This window comes from Jaculus jaculus, chromosome 12 (genome assembly GCF_020740685.1).
Source record: "Jaculus jaculus isolate mJacJac1 chromosome 12, mJacJac1.mat.Y.cur, whole genome shotgun sequence".
Lineage (NCBI taxonomy): Eukaryota > Metazoa > Chordata > Mammalia > Rodentia > Dipodidae > Jaculus > Jaculus jaculus.
This window is the reverse complement of record NC_059113.1, coordinates 108,409,492-108,435,452: the sequence shown is the minus strand read 5'-3', so window position 1 is coordinate 108,435,452 and position 25,961 is coordinate 108,409,492. Positions and strand designations below refer to the sequence as shown.

At 44.0% G+C, this 25,961-nt stretch overlaps 1 protein-coding gene across 2 annotated transcripts in view; it reads right to left on the bottom strand.

The window, feature by feature from the left end:
- The window catches only part of Tsc22d2 (TSC22 domain family member 2), a 59,992-nt gene extending 39,133 nt beyond the window's left edge, over positions 1-20,859 (bottom strand). Inside the window, exons 1-2 of one of the 2 annotated variants that reach the window (XM_045130744.1) lie at positions 18,904-20,859; positions 5,050-5,121 (exon numbers count right to left, since the gene is read on the bottom strand). In XM_045130744.1, coding sequence (XP_044986679.1) covers positions 5,050-5,121; positions 18,904-20,669 — 1,838 coding nt within the window. In that variant the 5' untranslated portion in view covers positions 20,670-20,859. The remainder of the gene's footprint in view (positions 1-5,049; positions 5,122-18,903) is intronic. The other variant, XM_045130745.1, reaches the window with a different exon arrangement.
- Between the last annotated feature and the right edge of the window lie 5,102 nt (positions 20,860-25,961).

Genomic DNA, 25,961 nt, shown 5'->3' with positions numbered 1-25,961 from the left:
ATGTCTATAATTTAGACAAATGTTATGTTGCAAGGAAATACATTGCCCCTCAACATCCCAGGAACTGGTTCCACAATCACCAAATGCTCAACTCTTCATGCAACCTGACAGTGTCCTCAGAAGGCTGTGGCTCATCTTCCCGTGAACTTTACATCATGTTAGAAACTGCTATGTAGGGGGCGGGGGAGCTGGAGGAATGGCTTAGCGGTTAAGGTGTTTGCTTAAGCCAGAGGACCTCGGTTTGATTCCCCAGGACCCACATAAGCCAAATGCACATGGTGGCACATGCGTCTGGTGTTTTTTATTGCACTGGCTAGAGGACATGAAGCGCCCATTCTCTCTCTCTGCCTCCCTTCTCTCTTTCTCTCTCAATAAATAAATAAATAAATAAATGTATGTATGTATGTATTTTTTTTTTAAGAAAGTAACTGCCTAGAAGTGGTCACATCAACAGACTGTTTAGGGAATAACAATGGACAAAAAGTTCATTCAGACTTTTGTTTTGTTTTTGTTTTGGTGGTGGTGCGACGGAAGCACAAGCTACCATCAACTGGGCTGAACGATCCAACAGTGCATAACATGTAGGGTAGGAGCGCTCACTGGACTTTAGGATATGGCCAAGTATTACTGAAGTTCTGCAGAAGCTTTTTAAAATGGGATTCAAAGAGTTGTATGTGGCTTTCATCTTTCACATAACCCCAACAACATCCATTCACAACCTCTACATATAATTACATTTCTTTCATAAAGACTGTTCTCATTTCTGCAGAACAGGAGGGATGTGACTTATACTTTGATACCATCTATATCATAATCACACCCTGTGGCCTTGTCCTACAACTATGACTTACTGTTGGTACAGTACGTATGTGCGACACACACACACACACACACACTTTTGGAGGTAGGGTTTCACTCTAGTCTAGGCTGACCTGGAATCCACTATGTAGTCTCAGGCTGGCCCTCAAACTGACAGCGATCCTCCTACCTTTGCCTCCTGAGTGCTGGGATTAAAGGGATGGACCACCATGCCTTACTCCATATTTTTAAAATGAAATTAACATTAAATTCTTTTTTTTCTTTAAATTTTTTTTATTTATTTATTTGAGAGCGACAGACACAGAGAGAAAGACAGATAGAGGGAGAGAGAGAGAATGGGCGCGCCAGGGCTTCCAGCCTCTGCAAATGAACTCCAGATGCGTGCGCCCCCTTGTGCATCTGGCTAACGTGGGACCTGGGGAACCGAGCCTCGAACCGGGGTCCTTAGGCTTCACAGGCAAGCGCTTAACCGCTAAGCCATCTCTCCAGCCCAACATTAAACTCTTAAGCCAGTTTGTACTATGACGTTATTCATTCTGACACACATTCCAGCACTGCCTGGCACCCGAGAATGAAGGATCCTCTACTTTTTAAGATGACGAGCGCCTTGTTTGTGGGTTTTTGTTACTGTGATGGCCTAGTATGGGAAGATGGATGTAACAGTTAAGGTGTTGTCAACTTGATCTGTTTAGTAATCCACAGGCTGTTTCTAGGAAGGTTCAACTAGAGGAGGAGGTCTTTCTCCCAGGGTGAGCCCTTCCCCCAGAGTGGGCGGCCCCGCTCAGAGAGGGACTTGATATAAGGAAGCTCTGGTAGAAGAGTTCCCTTTTTTCCTTCCTTCCTTCCACTTGGCTGCCGGAGCTGCTCCCTACCTTCTAGCGTGGATTGAAGACCAGTGCGGACTAAAGACCAGCATCAACTGAAGACCCGCGTGGATCGAAACCTAGCGGCTCCTCAGGAAGCCTTCAGGCTTTCTAGCACCATTTGCAGTGCCGGGTCAGGACTGCTGAGGCATCCGGCCACGTGGACTGAGCAGCTACCAGGTTCAGTGATTCTCGGGCCTGCAACTGCTATTGGACTACTGTAAGCTAATCCAATAAATTCCCTTTTTAAAATAATTCATTCTAGCAATTCTGTTCCTCTAGAGAACCCTGACTAATACAATGGACAAGCAGGCTTGAGAGGAACTTCAAAACAGCTGAGTACAAACATCAAGGAAAGTACTGGATATGCCTAGCTGAGTATGTGAATACAGATAGGCAATCTGATTATTGACCAGGCTCCCTAACTATTAATTCTGACTTTAAATATAGATGAAAACAAAGGAGCCCCTAGAGATTTGTGAAATTGCTGTGGGACAAACATATTAGCTATTTATACTTTTACTGTAAAGATATTCTGCTAAATTGAAGAATTCTGGCAGGAGAAAAAACTTCCAGTCTTTTAAGTTAGGTAAAGTCATGGATATTCAGACATCTAGGACATACTTAAAACTGGAATAAGGGCTGGAAAGATGGCTTCGCAGTTAAGGTATTTATTTGCCTGTAAAGCCAAAGGACCCAAGGTTCGGTTCCCCAGTATCCACATAAGCCAGATGCACAAAGTGGCGCATGCGTCTGGTGTGTTTGCTGTGGCTAAAGGCTTGGGTGTATGTTCTCTCTCCCTCCCTCCCTCTTTCTCTCTCTTGCAAATAAATAAAAATTTTAAAAAATTTAAAAATTTTTAAATGGAATAAAGCTGCCCTCATTGAAAATCACTCAAACATTTCATAACTGGAACCCTGAAATACAGAATACAGCAACAATGACAGGCAAACTTATGCCTCGAAACAAGCAGGTTATGTAGAAGGTAATAAACAACTTATAACCTCCTGAAGAATTGAATGGTTCTATTTTAATAACAGAATCATCCCTATAAACTCTTATCTAGCAAAAAAAAAAAAAATATTTGAAAATCCCCAAATTCTCAATAACAAAAGTAAATAAGGTGAACTGAAAAACTCCAGATCAAGGCAAGCATCCCTCCAGCGTAGCATGCACACGCGGCACAATACACAGGCTTGCTTGGATGTCTGCAAGTGCTTCCAAGTCAAGCTGGAGACTGAACTTTGAAGCCACTCATGTCTCACTTTGTTCTTCTTTACCGAACCCAAGACTCTGTGCCTCATAAACAAGTGCTTTACACTCAACCTTGTCTCTAGACTACTTCTGCTCCTCTTAATTGAAAATCAATAAGCTAGATGAAAAGTCAGTTTCCACTAGGTTGGGTTTGTCACATTGGCAAGAATGGCTGCTCTAGAATTTAAGTTCTGATTATATTTTGGCATTAACACACTGTAGAGCAGCTTACTAATTTCTTCGACTCTGGACAGCAAGCTCCAAGAAGGAATAATACTGTTAATCTATAAACAGAGCAACTTGTCTCACTTCAGATATCTTAAAAGAATCTGGTTTCTAAAAAAAGAAAACAAGTGAGTATTTAGCTGACCAACAAATGCTGAGCAAGCAAGTCCTGTGGGTGTCTTACAAGGAAACTAAGAAGCCCTTTCAATATTAGATATACATTATAAAAAAATAAGCTCAAATCTACAGTTTTGATGAAAAATACATCTCATTCATACTGACATGCAGCAGATAAGTTAGACGTAAGAAATAAATTTAAAACCACTTCTATGTTCTAAATAAGGTGCTGTACTTTTTAATTTGCATAATATGTGTGCTGTGGTATGTGTGGTTTATGTACGTTTGTGTGCTGATAAAGCGCCCTGTGCACATGTGCCCATCTGCGTTGGCCCAACATCATCAGGTGTCACTCACCCACCTGGATTTTCCTTGCAACATAGTCTCTTACTGATTCCAAAGCTTGCTGTTCAGGAGCCCCAGAGATTCTCCAATCTCTGCTCCCCAAAGGACTGGGGTTACAGATGTGCTTGACTGCGCCCAGCTGTATACATGGGTTCTAAAGGTCTGAACGCAGGTGGTCTCAGGCCCTCATGCTTGCGTAGGAAGCACTTAGCTGCTAAGCTGTCTCTTCAGCCCTGTATCGTTTGTTCTTCAGAAAATGTATAATGTGTGCCCCAAGGACTCAGTTTACACTTGGGATACAAACTACTGGAATGACTAAAAGTTGAACCTTGTTTCATACCATAATTTACACTTCAGCATTAATTTATACTATGAGAAAATTATTTTGAACTTTTATTTTATAAACATGGTACACTACAGATTTTAAAGTTTCCTATTCTAAAACTATTAGAAACATTTCTGGTTAAATAAGGAACTTATCATCAAAAAGGTAACTTTGTTTAGAAAATACTTTTAGTCATATACAATCAAACCAAGCCTAACAATGAGAAGTTTTATCATTTCTCAGCAATGCAGACCATGTCTTAATATGACATGTACATGCACTTAGCAACACTCTTTTCTAGTGAAAGAGATGGAGTTGAGTCCACGAGTGTTATCCACAAGTATGCCAGAAGACACAAATGCGTTGCCAGGCAGAGTTAAAAGAATCTAACAAGCTCTGTGTGAATTTTAAAAACATTGTTTGTGCTCAACTCCTATTAATCATACACAGCATAACAGAGTGCTAATAAACAGCAGTCACTGAACAGACATCGACTACTTGAAATGTGTGCTAAGCAGAAAGATAAACCAAAGTCTCTTTTGCCAAAAATGAACTTTAAGTCTTTCGCCTATATCTTTAAAAGTGAATGGTAAGACCTACTCCACATTTCTGAGAAAGCAAACTTTTTCAGGGGCTCATAAATCATAAGACAGAGCTACTAAGACAAACTTGGTGATTTTAAATTTTCTTGGCAAAAATTAAAATACGATTTTCTTACCCAGGTCTTGTCTGTCCTCTGATTTTTTTTATTTGAAATAGTATTTTGCTTTGTGTTATAAATCATTTAAAAGTGCACAAAAGTTAAAACTATGATCTTATAAAAATATTTTTTATTAAAACATACTAAGTGGCTATTCCATGTCATAAGATTCTATAGCATATATAAATCCATCAAAAAATAAATATATTTAACATGCACAAAATGCAGTGAGAAGCGTGTTATATTCTGTATAAATACAGTCTGCCTTTTGGTTTATTTTGCTGCTTTGTCCCATGCTAGGTACCATGTTATTTCCCCTTAAAGTAATAAAGCTCAGTTTTATGCAAAGCAATCCATGCATACATTTCTGCATGTATGCATTCCAAATCAAGTATTCATACCTATCCCAGAGGCTCTTTGATTCCTGAAACGTGTTCAAATGGAACGCTTGGTAGAAAGCAGTTGAAGGATTCCTGTGAGATCCAAGAATCAAATGGAAATGAAGTTGAGAATGTACAGTAAAATCAGTACTTTTAAGAAAAATGGAAGATTTCAGATTCTAATACAGTGTAACTGGCTTAATTTCAAAAAGGAAAAAAAAGCATGTAAGACTGCTTAAAACAATACTCTGAAACAAGTTTCAAGACCATATAAAATCCAGAACCCATAATAATTCAAGATCAAAATTTTAAAAGGGGAAACAGCAGATGAAATTACATGCTAGCATTCAACTGAGTGCCTATATGAAATGTGACAAGTTCACTCACAGCCTATCAACACCATACTGTATCAGTCACCTTTATATATCTCTGGATTAGTAGTTTAACAGAATTGTTCTCTGGTAGAATATTCTAGTAAAATGTTAGCCTATCCCTTTCTTAGGATTTGCTAAGAGTGGGAAGGGTTTGATCATGAATAATAGTCCTTCCTGAGTTGGACTTGACTCACTTCCACCTTCAGGATGCATCCACGTATGTATGTATGTACGCGTACATACATGCATGTAGTTTCTCAGAGCTACTACAAAAATGACAACGAAATTTTTGGCATCTTTCTCATTTCTTACATTAGTGTAATACCCCTTTAAGAGTAAAAGCCAGAGCAGGGTGTGGTGGGGCACACCTTTAATCCAGAGGATCACCACAAGTACGAGGCCACCCTGAGAGTACATAGTGAATTCCAAGTCAGCCTGGGCTAGAGCAAAGGCCTACCTGGGGGGGGGGGGGGGGTAACGGGGAGAATAAAAGCCAGGGGAGAGATGGCTTAACAGTTAAGATGCCTGCCTTAGAAGCCTAAGGACCCAGGTTCAACTCCCCAGTATCCACAAAAGCCAGATGCGCAAAGTGGTGCAAGAATCTGCAGTTAATTTGCAGCAGCTAGAGGCTCTGGCACATATCTGCTTCTCTTTCTTTCTTTACGATAAATAAAGCATTTAAAAATAAAATGAAAAGGTATTTTTTAAAAAAGTAAAAGCAGTAACTCCTACTTCCTTCTTCCATCCTTAGGACAAGTTCCAGGGAGCTAACACAAGTCTTAACTGACGGCTCATCTGGGCAGTTCTCAGGATGTATGATTCACTTCATGGTTCCAAACTTGGGAGAAACCTGCTTTCTCACAGTTCTTTCCTCTAACCTAGAGTTCTACCGTCTCCCTTACCACCCACCTGTACATTTGGCTGGCTAACAAACACCTGTCACATTACCTCAGTGATTCTTGACTCGTATTAGGCTGAGACATAATGAAGAACCACAGGTAAAATACACTTACTATGTACCAGACATTCTAAACGCCTTTTATATAATTATTAACTTACTTTTCACAAAATTATCATCAAATTAAGATAAAAACATCACAGAATTATGACTTCAAAACTTGAAACAGGACCTTTTTCTTTTATATTTATTTACTTATTATTTATTTATTTATTTATTTATTTATTTATTGGGTTTTTTGAGGTAGGGTCTCACTCTAGCCAAGGCTGACCTGGAATTCACTCTGGAGACTCAGGGTGGCCTCAAACTCATGGTGATCCTCCTACCTCTGTCTCCCGAGTGCTGGGATTAAAGGCGTGTGCCACCATGTCCGGCTACTTTTTGTTTTTTTGAGGTTAGGTATCACTCTAAGCTCAGGCTGACCTGGAATTGGTCTCAAGATGGCCTCAAACTCATGGCAATCCTCCTACCTCTGCCTCCTGAGTGCTAGGATTAAAGGCATGCACCACCATGCCCAGATATACTTCTTCAATTTTAAAAATGTTTAATTAAGTTGTATATGCACGGATCTCTGGATACTGCAAAAGGATGCCTGTCCAGTTTTATGTGGGTGGCTAGGGAATTGAACCTGGGCCTGCAGACTTTGCAAGCAAGCACTTTTAACTGCTAATCCATCTCTCCAGCCCTCAAGGCCATTTAAAATTTTAACTAGTAGGTAAATCTTAGATAAAAGCAGAAAAAGCACTAACCCTGGATGCCAGGGTTCTACCACATTACCTGTTTGATTAATTAGAATTCTTTTTTCTTTCTTTTCATTTTTTATTATTTTTTTCAAAATTATTTTTATTTTTATTTATGTGAGAGTGACAGACATAGAAAGAGGCAGATAGATAAGAGAATGGGCACACCAGGGCCTCCAGCCAGTGCAAACAAACTCCAGATACATACACCACCTTGTGCATCTATGGCTTACATGGGTTCTGGGGAATCGAACCTCAAACTGAGGTTCTTAGGCTTCACAGGCAAGTGCTTAACCACTAAGCCATCTCTCCAGCCCAGACTGACCTGGATGGAACTCACCCTATAGCTGTGGCTAGCCTCAAACTCATGGCCATCCTCCTACCTTGATGACACTAATACTGGGATTATAGACACGAGCCACCACACCCAGCTACAACATTGTATATTTCTTAATGATTTCCCTACTTTAACACCTTTGTTATTTTTTTGTGACCCTTTCTCTTAACTAGGTCTAAGGCAATCAAAAGCATAGATTAGAGCTATAATAGCAAAGCTTAAGAGGTGTCTAACACATTAAATCTCCAAACACATTTTTTAAAAAATATTTTTTGTTTATTTTTATTTATTTACTTGAGAGTGACAAAGAGAGAGAGAGAGAGAGAGAGAGAGAGAGAGAGAGGGAGGGAGAGAGGGAGGGAGGGGGAGGGGGAGGGAGAGAAAGAGACAGATACAGAGAGAATGGGTGTGCCAGGGCTTCCAGCCACTGCAAACGAACTCCAGAAGCCGTGCAGCCGCTTGTGTATCTGGCTAATGTGGGTCCTGGGGAATTGAGCCTCGAACTGGGGTCCTTAGGCTTCACAGGCAAGCACTTAACCGCTAAGCCATCTCTCCAGCCCTCAAAACATATTTAGGCTAGGTTTTTTACTAGGCTTAATCAAGTCTGCCAGAGCCAGTGAAAACCAAATGAATCAATTAGTCCCCTTCCCCAAATATCAGGCCTGCTGCCTGGGACTATTAGGGAAATGGTTTGCTGTTTTCACTTGACCTCAATTTTAAATGGAATGATTCTAAGAGAAGGGTAGTTAAGCAGAGGATACCAAAGAGTAGGTTTTAAAGTAATTCTCCAAGTTTGGAATTAAAAAAGTTCATTAAACTGTACTCATTTATTAAAATTAAATGTTTTGGAGGTATGACATTTAAAACAGAGTCTCAGCTCCTCTGGCTTTGGAAATATAAATACTTATTCTCCATCATGTCCCCTCCCCATCTCAGTCAGTCTCTTTTATTTTGAAATCATGATCTTTTCCTCCTCTTATGACGGTCTTGTGTAGGTAGCGTCAGGCACAGTGAGGTCATGGATATGCAGGCCATTTTGTGATAAATACTTAAATTAAAACAAATTCATCTGCTAAATAAGTTGGTTTCAGATGAAGTCATATGACTTAAGTCATAAAATTTGAGTTTTTTTTTCAGTGTAATACTAAAATATTTTATTTATGGGCTGGAGAGATGGCTTAGCGGTTAATCTCTTGCCTGTGAAGCCTAAGGATCCTGGTTCAAGGCTCGATTCCCCAGGACCCACATTAGCCAGATGCACAAGGGGGCGCATGCATCTGGAGTTTGTCTGCAGTAACTGGAGGCCCTGGAGCGCCCATTCTTTCTCTATCTGCCTTTCTCTCTGTTGCTCTCAAATAAATAAAAGTACCAAAAAAATTTTAATTAAAAGAAGATTTTATTTATAAATTGAATGAAAAGTGATAAAAAAGAAAGGGTGGGCTACAGTAAACCTTGGGACATATAAAGAACCTGTGAAAGAAAGGACAACAGGGGCTAGAGATACGGCTTCGAGATTAAAGCACTTGCCTGCACAGCCTGAGGACCTGGATCCGATTCCCCAGTATCCACGTAAGGATACATGCTCAAGTTTCCTACATACACTCAAAAAGCATTTAGAGTAACAGTGTTACAGAAAAACTTAAAAGTCTAGAATGAAAAATTTAGATAGGCTTATGAAATAAATTTTGGGCCAGGATTGTAGCTTGGTGGTATGGTACTTACCTACTTCTGGGTTTCACACCTAACATCACAAAGGAAAAAGGGTTTTGTTTCTATAGTATTTTAACTAGGATGTTATTCATAAACTGAGTTACATGCTTTTTAAACAGCAAACAGAAGCAAAGTCTCAAAATATTGATTAGTATCATAGTCAAATGGATAAAGAGAGAGGCCATTAATAAGTAGGAATGATAATAAAATATTTGTTTTGAGGCCGGGAATGGTGGCACACACCTATTTATTACCTTCCTCCGTATAAAAAAAATCAAAATAGGTAACTATAGAAAGTACTGGGGGCAGAAATGGAAAGTAGTAATTTAAAGTGCTACTTAAGGGGCTGGAGAGATGGCTTAGCGGTTAAGGTACTTGCCTGCAAAGCCAAAGGACTTTGGTTCCATTCCCCAGGACCCACATAAGCCAGACACACAAGGAGGCGCATGCACCTGGAGTTTGTTTGCAGTGACTGGAAGCCCTGGTGTGCCCATTCTCTGTTTTTGTTTCTCTCTCTACCTCTCTCTTGCAAATAAATAAATAAAATTTTTAAAAGTGCCACTTAAGCCAGGTGGGGTGGTACAGGTCTTTAATTCCAGTACTGGGGAGGCAGAGACAGGAGGGTTGCCATGAGTTTGAGGCCACCTTGAGACTACATAGTGAATTCCAAGTCAGCTTGAGCTAGAGTGAGACCCTGCCTTGGGACCATGAGAGCTTGTTTGGAGGTTCTAGCAGAGAGCACAGCTACTCATATACGGAAGCCTGGGCCTCCTCTACTTGGGGAAGGACGTCCTCTTCCACCGAGCGCAGCTTTGGGAGGGATGCATGTGGAGAGGTGAGGGAGGAAGGGGATACCCACCTGGCCAGGCATATCACCCTCACATCCCCTACCTTGGAAAACCAAAAAAAAAAAAAAAGGTTTTGGACTTACACAAAACATGAAGCGATTAAGAGCCCAAGGAAAACTTCTTTAATAGGATCATTTCAACATTACAATATATGAAATCTGACAGCAATAAGAGGTAACTAAAATGTAAAACTGTTAGAAAAAATTTTAGGAAGTTTTGCTCACAAATCCTCTACTCTAGAAACTACATTTGAAACCAGTTTCTAACAATGTAGCCAATGTCAAGATAACTATTATTCTACTCAAGAGACAGTGAAGCAATTCTTAGGAAGAATGTGGTGTGGTTCAGTCTTCCTTGTTCCGTCATGTTGCTTCCCAAGTACATGGAAGTGAGAGAGCAGGTAAAGTATCTACTTGCTTTAGCAAGATGCTGTTTGTAGGGTAATTCTAACAGGGAGGGAAAACAAACAGGTACACCCCACACCACAAAACTAAGCTATAAAAGTTGGCAAAAACTTAACTGAAAGGTACACACATGAGACCTGAACTAAAAGACCTTTTCATTTTGTATCAAAATTCAATTTCTAAGTCTTAAATTCAAAAGCAGGCAAACACAATAAAGGTCAGCAAAGGCCACCTCCAACCTCACTAAGGATTTTAAGTGCTGATACGTACCCTTTAGAATGATAAAGGGTTACATAACACAAACTCAAGGACATTAATTTTCCTTCCTCCCATATCATTGTTTGTTAAATAATAAAGCAAAATTTCTGAAGTTGAAAGCAGGGCTGTAGAGATGGCTTAGTGGTTAAGGTGCTTGCCTGCAAAGCCTAAGAATACACTTTTGAACCTCCAGGTCCCGTGTTAAGTCAGATGCAAAAGTGACACGAGTGCACAATGTCACACATGCTCACAAGGGGGCACATGAGCCTGGAGTTCATTCACAGCAGCTGAACGGTCCTGGAACACCCATTTTCTTTTTCTCTGCCTCTTTCTCTGTCTCCCTCCCAAAAATAAAATAAAAAATCTGGAAACATACAAGGGCATAGCTTTGGGGTAAAAGATATAATAAACATGAGTTCCTGCTTTGTCTTAAAAAAAAGTAGGGGCTGGACAGATGGCTTAGTGGTTAAGGCACTTGCCTGTAAAACCCAAGGACCCAGGTTCAATGCCCCAGTACTAATGGAAGCCAGATGCTCAAGGTGGTGCATGCGTTTGGAATTTCTTTGCAGTGGTTGGAGGCCCTGGCACAGCCGTTCTCTCTCTGCCTCTTTCTTTCTTCTATGTGCACATCAAAACTGAAGACTCGGGTAAAATTTGTGCCATGTCAAGGAATAACCTGGGCAAGGAGTTTGGACACTGAAGTTCTTCACATTTCCAGGATGTGCACACACTTGCCATTAAATTGTCTCCTGTTACTGATTATTCACATATTAATAACAAGTCCAAATTTAATACTTTCAAACTCTCTAAGTACCCTCATTATTCATATGAGGAAACAAAAATACAGGACCAAGTGACTAGTTTAAGACCAAATGCCTGAAATAGGTGGCAACAATGGTTGTTTTAAAAAAATATTTTATTTTTGTATCCATGACCTCATAGTGCCTGACACTGCCTACACAAGACCATTATAAGAGGAGGAAAAGATCATGACATCAAAATAAAAGAGAGCCTGATTGAGATGGGGAGGGGATATGAAGGAGAATTGAATTTCAAAGGGGAAAGTGGGGGGGGAGGGTATTACCATGGGATATTTTTTTTTATAATCATGGATAATGTTAATAAAAATTGAGAAATAAAAAAATTTATTGTTATTCATTTATTTGAGATAGAGAGGCAAAGAGAGAATGGGTGCTACAGCTCCAGCTGCTACAAACTCTGGATACATGTGCCACCTTGTACATCTGGCTTAAATGGGCTCTGAGGAATAGAACCTGGGTCTTTTGGCTTTGCAGGCAAGGCCTTAAACTGCTAAGCCATCTCTCCAGCCCAACAACGGGTTTTATTCAGGTATGCCTGATTTCATGGCTTCCAAGAGTCACTCACCTGATAATACACACATTCTTGTTTTAATTAACCTTTTAAAAGAATACCTTTTCTCTTTGTTTTCAAGACTGGGTTAACTTACATAAAGGACTTGTTTTACACACAACATCACTTGGCAACTGGTAAAGCTAAATTTTAATTCTACTGTTGAACTTAATAGGCTTGAAATTTTACTTTGGAAATCCTTCATTCACAGAACAATTTACTCTAAACCATTACAATGACATTTAAAAGAAGGCAGCATTATTTATGATGGACATTCACCCCCAGATTTGTCCTCTTCTACACAGAAATACTCTAGGCCAAATTTTAGTGAAAGCTTATGGGAAAGGAGATTTACTCAAGCACTTTATTTATTTATATATATTTTTACTTCCTTTTTTTTTTTTTTTTTTTTTTTGGTTTTTCGAGGTAGTGTCTTGCTCTAGCCCAGACTGACCTGAAATTTACCATGTAGTCTCAGGGTGGCCTCAAACTCACGGCGATCCTCCTACCTCTGCCTGCTGAGTGCCAGCTTACTCCAGTAATTTAACATTCAAACGTCACTTGTCTGTCCTGCCTACTCTGGCAAGTAGGTGGGAGTCCTAGTGAACACCAAGAAAATCACTAACTCAATTATCTGCAAAGTTTTACTTCACCATGATATTCAAGTGTACAGTTTAAAGAATGAGAAAATTCATTTTTTTTCCAACATGGTGAGCATGTGTACACAGAAATAAGACTAAATACCTTAGTCTGGTGGAGATTTTTAAATTTGAGAGGTCTAGGGCAGCAGACATGAAATTTTATTCACCAGACTTAAAAATTGAAAGGTAGCTGGATATGGTGGCGCACACCCTTAATCCCAGCACTCAGGAGGCAAAGGTAGGAGGATTGCCTTGAGGTCGAGGTCACCCTGAGACTATAGAGTGAATTACAGCTCAGCCTGGGCTAGAGCAAGACCCTATCTCAAAAAAACAAAAAGGGCTGGAGAGATGGCTTAGCAGTTAAGGCACAAGCCTACAAAGCCTAAGAACACAGGTTCAATTCTACATGTCCCACGTAAGCCAGAGGCACATGGTGGCGCATGCATCTGGAGTTTGTTTGCAGTGGCTAGAGGCCCTGGTGCGCCAATTCTCACTCTCTGTCTCTAACAAATAAATATTAGAAAAAAACCCAGAAATGCAAATATTTTTAATATAAAACAACCAGTCAATACAACTTAAATATTACCAATTAAACAAAGTATATATATGTAAGTATATTTATTAGTGTAGTGGAATGATATGTAAGGATGAGACAAGCTTATTATTCCTAAACCTTTATAAGACACTTAATTTTTGCCCTAAAGAATATCAAGTTAAGAATACAATGAGCCAGGTGTGGTGGCGCACACCTTTAATCCACCACTCGGGAGGGAGAGGTAGGAGGATCGCTGCGAGTTCGAGGCCACCCTGAGACTACATGGTGAATTCCAGGTCAGCCTGGGCTAGAAGTGAGACCCTACCTTGGAAAACCAAAAAAATAATAATATTAAAATTGAGTAACTCTATGTTCAAAAATTTTATGTTTAGGCTGGGTATGGTAGCACTGGCCTTTAATCCTAGCACTTGTGAGCCAAAAGCAAGAGGATCACTGTGAGTTCAAGGCCAGCCTGGGAATACAGAGTGAGTATCAGGTAAACCTGGGCTACAAACCTCAAAAACAAATAAATTTCTATGTTCATAAACTACTGTGAAAAGGAGATCAATGATTCATGTATGCATATACTTGTGGATGTAGTAATTAGCATTATGCCATCTAAAACAGTAGCTTAAATCATAGGCCCACTAGTTGAATATGAAGAAAAACTACAAATTTAATGGATTTACTCCAATTAAGAGTTTCACTGGGGCTGGAGAGCAGTTAAGGTGTTTGCATAATACCCTATAAACACTTCCAACTACTAAGGTTTCTTATTTAAAAATCTGTTCTTGGGCTGGAGAGATGGCTGAACAGTTAAGGCACTTGCTTGTGAAGCCTTAAGACCCAGGTTTGATTCCCCAGAATCCACATAAGCCAGGTATACATGATGGCACACCTGTCTGGAGTTTGTTTGCAGTGGGATAGAGTCCCTCTCTTCTCTAATAAATAAACAAATACAAATAAAATTAAAAATCTGCTTTCTTCATTAAGAACTTAGGGGACATTATTTAGGCTACTTTCATCAGACACACTCTCCTTTGTAAAGCCTCTCCTTCCTCTCATGTATTTTAAATATTTTTATTTTTATTTACTTATTTGAGAGAGAGAGAATGGCCATGCCAGGGCCTCCAGCCACTGTAAACGCACCCCAGACGCATGCGCCACCTTGTGCATCTGGCCAACGTGGGTCCTGGGGAATCAAACCTGGGTCCTTATGCTTTGCAGGCAAGTACCTTAACTGCTAAGCCTTCTCTCCAGCTCCTTCCTTTTATTTAAAAGGGCAGTACAATTAGTAAATGGTATCCCTTCAGAAAAGTAAATACTGTTCCTCACCATTAACACATTCACTCCTACTAAGACCCTATTTCATGTTACATCACTCTCTATTTTCTTCCCTGTTCACGCTCTATTTCCCCACTCTTCAGTCCTAATAACCATTTCTCTATTAGAAGAGATTCACTTGGTTTCCCTATAGGGAAAAAGTGTTTCTATGATAGTTACTTGGTGTGTTTTATCCACATACATATAAGCTCTTGTTTTCTTAAAGAATAGATAGATATGAGCTGAAAACATGTCCTAGCAATTAAACTGCTTGCCTACTAAGCCACGTTCAATTCCCCAGTACCCAGGTAAGCCAGATGCACACAGCGGTGCGCACATGCCTGGAGTTTTGACTACAGTGGCTAGACGCCCTGGTACACCCATTCTCCCTCTTTCTATCTGCCTCTCAAAGAAATGCAATTAAATATTTATAAGCTTGGTGTGGTGACACATGCCTTTAGTCTCAGCATTCATTCGGGAGGCTGAGGCAGGAGGATGGCTGTTGAGTTCAAGGCCAGCCTGGGACTACATAGTGAATTCCAGGTCCACTTGGGCTAGAGTGAGACTCTTACCTAAAGAAAACCACATAGATTATCTTAGATAGATAGATGATAAAGATATATAGATTGGTCAACATTTGGCCTTTATTAATTAGTTCTCAAGTTTTAAAAACTAAGTATGTGCCATGTGTCCCTGTGAATAATAAAAAGCCAAACTCCTACTGACATATCTGTAGGTTTTGGGAATCTGAGGTTCTTTAGGAAATCATAAGCCTCTCTCTAAATCTATATTGACTGAGGTCTGTTTAGAACTCAAGTATATTTTAGTAATGAGACACCTCTGATGAATACACCAATTATCAGTTTTTAATGTTAAACAACGTCACATATACCAGATTTTATACTTTTGATTACTAACTCTTTGGTTAAACACATCCTCCAAGTCTATAAGCTTAAGATGGCGTCTTACATGTGATTTACACATTGTAAAGCTGGGAGAGTAAAATTACCACCATGCAGCAACAGATAAAGAAATGTAAGCTCCTAAGTAAAAGAGATTCAAGTAAGGGGCTTTTTATATTTGCAGTGAGATTTTCAAGCAACACAGCTCTAAAAGAAGAGCGGCTATAGGTTTTATAGAATAGTGACCATTCTGTCTCCTAGCAAAAATCTCACTTAAACCACATTAAAAAAAAAAACAACAACAAAAAACACCTTTGCTGGGGGTGATGGCACATGCCTTTACCCAGCACTCAGGAGGCTGAAGTAGGAAGATTGCTGTGAGTTCGAGGCCAGCCTGAGACAACATAGTGAATTCAGGTTAGCCTGGGCCAGAATGGGGCCCGACTTCAAAAGTAAAATAAAATTTCATTCAAGATACATGTATGCATATTAAGTGTAGAGTTTATATTTATAGCACATACCAGCACACACCACTTAGCACTATTAGTCACTAGCAAACTATACCAATAAAACCACTAATAAGATATAGAGACACACATGCCACTAAGGAAGCCTTCCAATCAAGTTTTCAACTGTTAGTTAGGCAGCTGACAGTTCACAATTAGAGCCATTCATGAGTTCCTGGAATGCAACCTACGGGAGTTCACATTGGTCAGTTATTTATGGAAAGCAATTTGAACTGTGCTCCTTTTAGAGCCAGTAATGCTCTGCACACCTCTCATTTACAGTAAAGGGGTCTGCTAAATGTGTAGGTAGTTTAAACAAACTTTGAAATGGTCACTGTGAAAGTGACTATATGATATTAAACCACTGTATCTACCAGTTTATACAAAATCAACCTGAAAAATCTCATCTAACCACCAGCTTTTCTAAAAATGGCTGAATATCAACTTCATGGTATTTAATAATGTAGGGTCAGCAGTAGGCAATGATACCGAGGACATTCTGCATACAAAACCATCAGCCCCTTTATTAGTTCTTTAATATAAGTGACTTAATATTCAGCCAAAAATCAAGCAAGAGGGTTTTCAACATATCCATCTCAATCCTTGCTAATTCCCTATTTTCCTCAAATATATACATAAATAATAAAAGGCTGCTTGCTATAAAAGCTGTAAGTTTTAAAAAGTAACCCATTTTATTTACAAGTATTTCCTTAGAATGTAATTTGACAAACTCACAAAACTTAAGGCACAATTACTCAAGAAGTCTCATTTCAAACTATATACTTGAACAATTGCAAACAAAACAGAATACACATTAAGACAACCTCAAATCATACTAAAATTAATTTCTAATTAGATGTTTCCTAAAGGTTATTCAACTGGGCATTTTAAACATATGTCTGGAAAGTGGTTATTTAAATTCAAGTGTAAAACTTTAGAATGTCTTCTTTTACAAAGGCCTTCCATTAAACAAACACAAAAACAAACAAAAACACTATTTCTACTTAATGGATTCATTCCTTCACCAGGTGTGTTGGTCCAGTAGAAAAGGTCAAATGTGTAAGAGTACATCTTGGAAAATAGAATGTTAAATAAAAGCCAATGAAAAACTCTAACAAGAATTAAAACTGCACATTTCAATAAGCAATTCAACTTTTAAAAGACTGGGGCCAGGGAGAGGTGCCATGTTTTGAACGGGACACAGCTGACCCTTGACCCGGATCCACTGCTGCAACTGAACCTCCAGCCAGCAGCAGCATTACCTGCATGCAGCTCAAACACTTTTGTAACAAGACTTTTGAAATTACCAACTTCTACAGTGGTAAGAGAAACAGAGGCAGCTCTGAGATCAGAGTTTCCACTTGTCAACAGATCTCTGCTTCATACCATATCATCCTTTTGAGTTCTGAGGAGTATAATTACATATGCTACTGTAAATTGTGAAGAGGACTGATGTACTCTTCATCCACAACTCTGATGTACATGCAAAGGAGAAAAGGCTGGGGAAAGTCAGAGAATCAAGGCAGTGCACAGGATCAGGTAAGTAAAAAGTAATTTACCAATTTGGGGGGGGGGGGGGAGATTAGACTTTTGGCAGCTAGAAAAGGGTATTGGATATCTGTTGACTATTATCAAAGGTGAAAAAATAAACTCAACCTGCATTTCAGATGTGTTCCTGTGTGTGAAAATGGGAGCAACTATGAACAAGAGGATGTGTCCAAGTGGCTTGTGGAAACAGCTTTTTGGTAGTCCCATCCATGTACATTTCTCCATGACTAGCTAGTTCAGCTCACTTAGGGACCCAGGGCATTTCCTGTGAGTTCTCAAGTGGGAGAAGACTCCCCCCAAGCAAATTACCTACAAAAAAAGATGAGCTTGGAATTACAAAACCCAGAAATAAATGGATTTCGTGACCATTTTCAAACCAACAGAAGTGTGTGCGTGCATGCATATATACATGTATATATATGTACATATGTATAAAACATACATGTATATATGTATAAATATACATACACACGTATTAAAATGTGAATTAGAAATTGAGGTTAAAAACGGGCAGAGAAGAAGTTTTAACATCTCATCCTATTCTTCATCCATCCTGTACCTGAAACCCACATAAACTTTTGATCGTTTAATATCTAAATTAGCTTCGCCAAAATAAATGTATAAGATACCTAAAGCTTTTTGTTATTTTTAAATGTGCTTGTAAAGCTCTGAAATTTAGGTTTTTAACACATTTGCAACTATGTATGTCAAATCTCCATGACATTTCCTCAAAATCACTAAAAATCCTCATTAGGCCACAATCATTAAACATTAACTACTGTAGAACAGGGTGGCAATATATCAATTTTTACTGAAACCATTAAAAAAAGCATCCCTTAAATAGAGGGAGCCCGTTACTGACATTTACATGCTTACTATAAATTTAAATCAAGAATACAGTGATGCTAACTGTTTAAAAGAGTTCATACCTTCCTTGCCTGTAGATATGTAGACTGAAGTACGAGAACATCTTCCCATTTTGCTTTAAACAAAAATTCGTGTCTTTGAGACTGCTAATAAGCCTCATGACTCCCCTGTTCTTTAAAAGGTTGAATTAGGTAAGGTAGATATCTAGATTTCTTTTCACATTTTGCCTTTCCAGACACAATGGAGGAGATTCCGCCCCCCACCTTTTTAAAATGAGAAGGCCTTATGATTTTCTGGAATGGAAAACGTGTAAATACTAACTCTGCCATAAATATTCAAGTGTGACTGATACCTACGAAATCCATCATTTAAAGTCAACAGTGTTGCATCACTGCCCATTTTAATATTTTAGGAAACTGTGGCAAGAGCAATCCTTACACTTCAACAATTCCCTAAACATTAACTGTTTCATAGCTAAAAATGAAGGCCTCAATTGAAAAAAACACAAAAAACAAATCTCCCCAAGCCAATACGTAAATAAAGGTTTGCATACCTGTCTTCATCACCATCAACAGGAATAGCTATGCTGAATACAGAGGTGGCAAGACTGTTCATAGGTGTCAACTGCAGTGGGTTTGCCAGGGCATCCGCAACTGGAGGCTTCACAACAGGCTTATTTTCAGCAACGAGAGAAAGTGGCGGTTGAGGTAGGGGTTCTGATTTTCTTCTAGTATCGTCAACTTGCCCGACTACAGGCTGGGGCTGAGTCTGAGTCTGAAAGTGGCTTGGGTCAGCCTGCGGCAGACTGGTGGGTGCGCTGAGAGAGCCCGGCGCCGCGGCCGGCCCGCCGGGCTGCATGCTGCTGCTGCCGCTCCTGCTCACTGGCGTATGGCTGCTCGGCTGCTGGGACTGGACCAGAGGCGCGGGGGCATTTGGCATAGTAACAGAAGTGGTAGACACACTAGGCACGCTTGGAGCGGGCACGGCTGCAGGCACGTTTGGAACTCCGGGCACCACGGTGTGAGGGCCACTAGGCACGGATGACAGCTGCCCACTGCCACCCATCTGCGGCGGAGGTACCGACGGGGGCTGCCCAGTCCCGGTCGGAGCCAAGCCGGGGGGCGCCACGCCTCCCCCGGCAGCCGGGTGGCCAGGGGCGACCTGGCCGCCGGGAGCCTCAGAAGGCTGGGAGGAGGCGCCCATCACCTGCGCCCCCACCGAGGCGAGGCCGTGGCCGGTGCCCACAGGAAAGCCGACCGCGGAAGCAGAGGTGGCTCCGACGCCGGTGGACGCGGAGGGCGGCGCGGGGCTGGGCAGCGGCAGGTAGTCACTCTGGCCGGGGGGCTGCATGGGCAGCAAGTGCCCGGGCGGCATCGGCGGCGAGGGATACGCGAACTGCTGGGGCTGCTGCGGCGCCACGGAAGCCACGCCGGAGCCCGCCGACTGCGCCAGGGTGACACTGGCCGGGGGCAGGCCCTGCGCTCCCGGGCCCGGGGGGACGGCTGCCATCACGGGCTGCGGCGCGGCGGCGCCCGGAGCCACAGCCCCCCCTGCGGGCGGCGGCGGGCCCAGAGCGGGCTGGCTCGTCTTCTCCGCCGGGGGCAGCTGCGACACTGCAGTCAGGGAGCCGTCCGCCCCCGAGTCCGGCCCGTGCGCCCCCTGCACGGAGGCCACCACCACCACCACCGAGCCTCCGGTGGCGCCCAGGCCGCTGTCGCGATCGGCGGTCTGCTCGAAAGTATTGCTGTGGCGGATGCAGTCGCCGGACCTCGTGAGGACGCTGCTGTCGGAATCCCGCTCGTAGTACTCCATGCACGTCCATCGGCCGCGGCGGTACGGCTCCCCGCTGCCGTGGTCCAGCTTGATCACGCGAAAACGCGAGCTGCAGGCGGCCGGCGGCTGCGACGGCGTCCCCGGGCCCGAGGTCGAGGTCGCCGCGGCGGGGGCCGTCGGGGGACTGGCGAGCGCCGCCACGCTCCGGGTCGCCGCGGCTCCTCCGCTGGCGGGGGCGCGGGCGGGGGCGACGGCGGCGGCCGCCAGCTGCCCGTCCAGGGCGAGGTTGGGGGACACGGCCCCGGGGGTCTCCGCATCGCCGACGTTGCTGAGCGTCTCTTCCGAGGAGCTGCGCTCGCACACCTCCTCGGGGCCGTAGTCCGTGGCCCGGGACACGTCGAAGATCTCGGAGGAGACGTCTTCGGTGCGCGACTCGTCCGGGTCGTCCAGGCTCTCGGTGTCCTCGGTGATGCTCGTGGCCACCTGGGCGGTGGTGACACTGGTGATCTGGAAGCAGCTCTTCTTCTTGGCCGGCATCTTGGACATGGTGAGGCTGGGGCAGCAGGGCGGGAGGCGCGCCGGCTCGTCTTGGGGATCCCGCCGGAAGCCGAGCAGGCCGAGGAGACAAAAAAAAGGAAAAAGTCCGAGTTCCCGCTGGGGGCGGGGTGGAGGTGCGGAGGGAAGCGTGGGCCGCCGCCGGTCACCGAGTGCTGCGGGCGCCGGCCGCTCGCCGGGACATGGTCGTGGCGCGGCGCGGCGCGGCGCCTCCTCCAGCGGAGCCCGGGAGGGGCGGGGGCGGGCGGGGGCCGGCCGGAGCGTGCTCCCGGGGGCGGGCGGCCGGCGCGGTCAGCGAGGCCCGGCCGGGTGGGAGTGGGAGTGGGCGGGCGGAGGGGCGGCGCCGCGGGCACGCTCGCTCGCTCGCTCGCTCGCTCGGGTTCCGAAGGCCGGTGCCGGCGTCGGCTCCCGCTCCAAAGGAAAGGCGACGGCGGACGACGAAGGCGTGGCGCGGCCCGAGCCGAGATTTCCCTTTCTCCTCCTCTCGCTCTGTGGGTCCGTCAGTCAGTCAGTCAGGGTCTCAGCTCCGAGCCCAGGGGCCGGGGGGCTGCTTGCAGGTCCGCGGGTGGACGCGCGGGGCCGGGCCTCCCCCTCCGGCTCTAGCCGGAGCACAGCCCGAGCGGCATGGTGGAGCGTCCCGGGCGGAAGCCCGCTGCCGGGACAGGGGAGTCCGTGTCGCTCGCTCGCTCCCTCCGTGCGTCCGTCCGTCCGTGCGTGCGTGCGTCCGTGAGGCAGCCGAGCCGCTCAGGCGCGTGAGGGGCGGCGGCGCCTCAGATGGACGGAACGGCGGTCCGGCCGGCGGAAGCGCTCCGGGCGGCTGCGTGAGCTAGCGGGCACGGCGCTCTTCGGTTCCCCCTCGCCCGCCGGCCGCTGGAGAAACTGAAAATTCAAACTGCTCGAGCAGCGGCCGCAGCTCCCACCCGCCGGCCCCGAGATGGGGCCGCGATGGCCGCGCCGGGGATGCCGGGAGCGGAGCCGGAGAAGCAGCCGCCGCCGTCGCCGCTGACTAAAATGCCGCCGTTCTGCCGCAGCCACCGCCAGCGCCGCAGCCGCCGCCGCCGCCGTGCCGCGACGCGACGTGACGTGCCGCGCCGGCGTCGTGACGTCAGCGCCCCGCCCCCTCCGCGTCCGCTGCGGATGCGCGTGGAAGGCTGTGCGGACGAGGGGCGGTCGTCCCGGGCTGTCGGAGAACGGGGAGCGGCTTCGGGATTCCGAGTTGGGTGTTTTGAATTTAAACGTGACGCGGAGAGCCCGCCCGCAGCCGGGGAGGCCGTTGCTGTTGTTGTCACTACTACTATTATTTTTCGGTTCCCCTCGCGCGGGTCACGTGGCGTGGCGGCGGGTGCGTTGGGCACGCACGCCGGAGGTCACGTGCTCGCGACGGCGCTCGGAGGAGACGGCGCTCGCGCCGCGGGCCGATGGGTGTGACTGCGTAAAGCCCGGCGCCCGCCACGTCCTGGCGGCAGAGGTTGGCCACCATAGTCCGAGAAAGGAGGATGAAGAGGAGCAAGCCAGACTGAGTCAGGAAAACGACCTTTCTGCCAAAAATCCTGTGTCCCAACAGTGGCCTTGGAGGATGGTTATTTGCCCGGAGTGGAAAAAAAAAAAAAGAGCATTGGGAGCTAACATATTCCCTATTTTTCTGGATTTGCTGTGGTTCCAGAATGCAAGGGTTCATTTCCACTTTTTTTAACGTTTTATTCTTATTTGTTCAGAAAGAGACAGAGAATGGGTGTGCCAAGGCCTCCAGCCACTGTAAAGGAATTCCAAACGTGCACCACCACGTGCATCTAGCTTTTGTGGGGTCCTGGGGAGTCTACCTGGGTCCTTGGGCTTTGCAGGCAAGCGCCTTAACCATCTCCCCGGCTTTTTATCTTTCCACTTTTGAGACTTTTTACTTTCAGCACAGAATCAGCCCATGGGCCTTCATAAATGTAGAGCCTGCTGTGTTAAATACTTATGGTTCTTCTGTTTAGTCAAATCTGTTTCTTTTTGAGGTAGGGTCTCACTCTAGCCCAGGCTGGCCTAGAAGTCACAGCGATCCTCCTACCTCTGCCTCCTGAGTGCTGGGCTTAAAGGTGTGCACCTCTCCACGCCCAGCCCCAAAAGTCTAAAAAATATATTTTTAGGGGCTGGGGAGATGGTTCAGCAGTTCTGGCACTTACCTGCCAACCGTAACGCCCGGTTTTTGATTCCCCAGTACCCATCTGAGGCCAGATGCACAAAGTGGTGCACGCATCTGGATTTCATCCCTGGTGCTCCCATTCTCTCTGTCTGTCTCTTGTCCTATCTCTTTACTTGCAAATAAATAATAAGAATATTGACCCTACCTTAAAAACCAAATTTCTTTTTAGGGATGGAGAGATGGCTTAGCAGTTGAAGCACTCTCCTTCAAAGCCTATTTGGGTTTGATTCCCCAGTACCCACATAAAGCCAGGTGTATAAAGTGGTTCATGCATCGTGAGTTTGCAGTGGCTAAAGGCCCTCGCATGCCCATCCCCCTCCCCCTCCCCCCCCCCCCCCGCCCCGCCAGTACTTGCAAATAGATGAATAATTTTTTAAAAAATTTGGCTGGCTGTGGTGGCACATGCCTTTCATCCCAGCACTAGGGAAGCAGAAGTAGGAGAATCGCTATGAGTTCAAGGCCACCCTGAGACTATATAGTGAATTGCAGGTCAGCTTGGCCTAGAGCAAGACCCTACCTTGAAAATCCAAAAAAAAAAAACCCCAAAAAAACCCTTCCCCCCAAATTTTATTTGCAGGCTGAGAGGAAGAGAGAATGAAAATGGGTGCTCCAGGTCCTCTTGCCACTGCACACAAATCCTAGATGCATGTCTCACTTTAGATTTTGGTTTTCGAGGTAGGGTCTCCCTCTAGCCCATCCTGACCTGGAATTCACTATGTAGTCTACAGTTATCCTCCAATTTACAATGATACTCTTACCTCAGCCTCCTGAGTACTGGGATTAATGTCGAGTGCCACCACGCCTGGCATGAGCAGCCATATAGCAAACATGCTTTCCAGGCTAGAGAGATGGCTTAGCCGTTAAGGCACTTAACAGGAAAGCCAAAGGACTCAGGTTCAGTTCCCCAGTCTCCACATAAAGTCAGACGAACAAAGTGGTGCATGCATCTGGAGTTACTTGCAGTGGCTAGAGGTTCTGGCATACCCATTCTTTCTCTGTCTCTCTGTCTCTCTCCCCCCCCCCCCCCCGCGTCATAAATAAAATACTGTTTTAAAAAATATAAGGCCTCACTGGGCTTGGTGACACACACCTTTAATCCCAGCAGTCTTAGGCAGAAGTAGGAGAATCTCTAAGAGTTTAAGGCCACCCTGAGACTACATAGTGATTCCAGGCCCAGGCCTAGAGCGACACCCTACCTCCAAAAACCCTCCCAAAGAGTAAGGCCTCTAATTTACAGCAATCCTCCTTGTCTCTGCTTCCCAAGTGCTCGTATTACTGGCATGTACCACCATGCCAAGCTGGTAAAGACATTCTTTTAAACACTGGCTCCTTGAACTCCGACATACAAAAGCTGCCCTCATCTAGAGAAAAAAAATTCCTCTTGCTAGAAATCAAGATTCATATTTATAGCAGCTTTAGAAATCACATCATGACTAATAAATCTTTTTTTCCTTAGTTCTCTAGCATTTGAAGAACTGAAATACTTTTTATTTAAAAGATGGTTTGAGAAATAAAGTTTGCACAGCACCTTTTTAGTTGCTTAGCTGTATTTTATGAAGATAAGTCTGTTAAAGTGAGTAGAAAATGGCCTTCAAACCCAAGTGACAGAGGTCAGTATACGGACTAATACCCCATAATAACACCCCTGTTTCCTAAGCGGGTGGAGAGTAAAGAAACAAAGCATTACATTATGCTGGTCTTGTGGCAGAGATAGCCAATGGCCTGTTTCCTTCCTAAGTCTGGAGTTTCAGTAATTGCTCAAGACGTTTTTCCATCAATAAGTGAAAGTAACTGGTTAAATTCAACATGAATTTATAAAAGCTTAATTCAATTTGGAATTATTACTAGCTGTTAAACGTGCTTATCAGGGTTGGTGAGATGGCTTAGTGGTTAAGGCAATTGCCTACAAAGCCTATGGTCCAAAGTTAACCCATATGAAGCCACATGCAGAAGGTGGTACATGTGTCTGGAATTCGCTTACAGTGGCTGGAGGCCCTGTGGTATCCATTCTCTCTCTCTGCCTCTCTCTGAAATAGTAATATAAATAAAAGATATATAACTCACAGTTGGTTCACAAAGATTTAGAGGCATTCAAGTAACTAAACACAATGACAGAGTGCAGGATGTAATGCAAGTACCTTTACTGGGTACGTGGAGAGTTGTTAATAAGCAACATGGCAGCCTAACTCACAAACTGGAGAGGTCCCTGGAGGCCCAAACCTCAAGGCTAAGGGCCTTGACGCAGTTATCTTGGCTCCCTGCCTGTACCCACAGACCATACAGTGGAGGCTGTGGGAGCCTTGGCTACTGCTCTTTTACTCCCAACTTGACCATTTGGTACATTGTCTGGTATGTTCCTCAGAAAATTCAAATTTCAGAAGTGTATGAGAAAGAACATGTAGCATTTAGGAAAAGCAGTGTGGGGGAAGGGATCTTAAAAGCTAAGAACTGTTTTCACTGATGAAAATCCTTGCTGCAAACAAGATCTTTCACCATTTGTAAATATACTTCTACTGCTGGGATATTATCTAACCTTACCAGTACAATGTTGAATCATTTCATAGTCATGAGATCCAGGAATATGAGCTACAGATCCTTCAAAAAAGCCCATCCCCCTCTCTTAATGAGTATACATTATACTTAAAATAAGAGTGATGTATTAGACATCAAGATAGAGAAAATAAAATACGCACTCAGTAGAAATGAAGCAAGTGCCTAGGCTAGGGGCTAAGGTCCCTTAGCATTAATGCTAAAGTTAGTGAAATTTACTGTGTGTTTTTGCCTACACTAGTAATTGGTCAACCTGTCCCAGCCATCAAGCTATTCTACCTGGAAAAAAAAAATAGCCATGTACTTATTTACTTTTTTTTTTTTTTTTTTGCTTTTCGAGGTAGGGTTTCACTCTAGCCCAGGCGTAACTGGAACTCACTCTATTACTTGACTGGCCTAGAACTGGAACTCACAATGATCTTCCTACCTTCACCTCCTGAATGCTAGGATTAAAGGCATGTATCACCACGCCCAGCTCCTTTATTATGTTTATAATCACCTCATTGTTAGACAAATACAAAGTGAAGTAGCAGTTTTCAAGCTTTTTT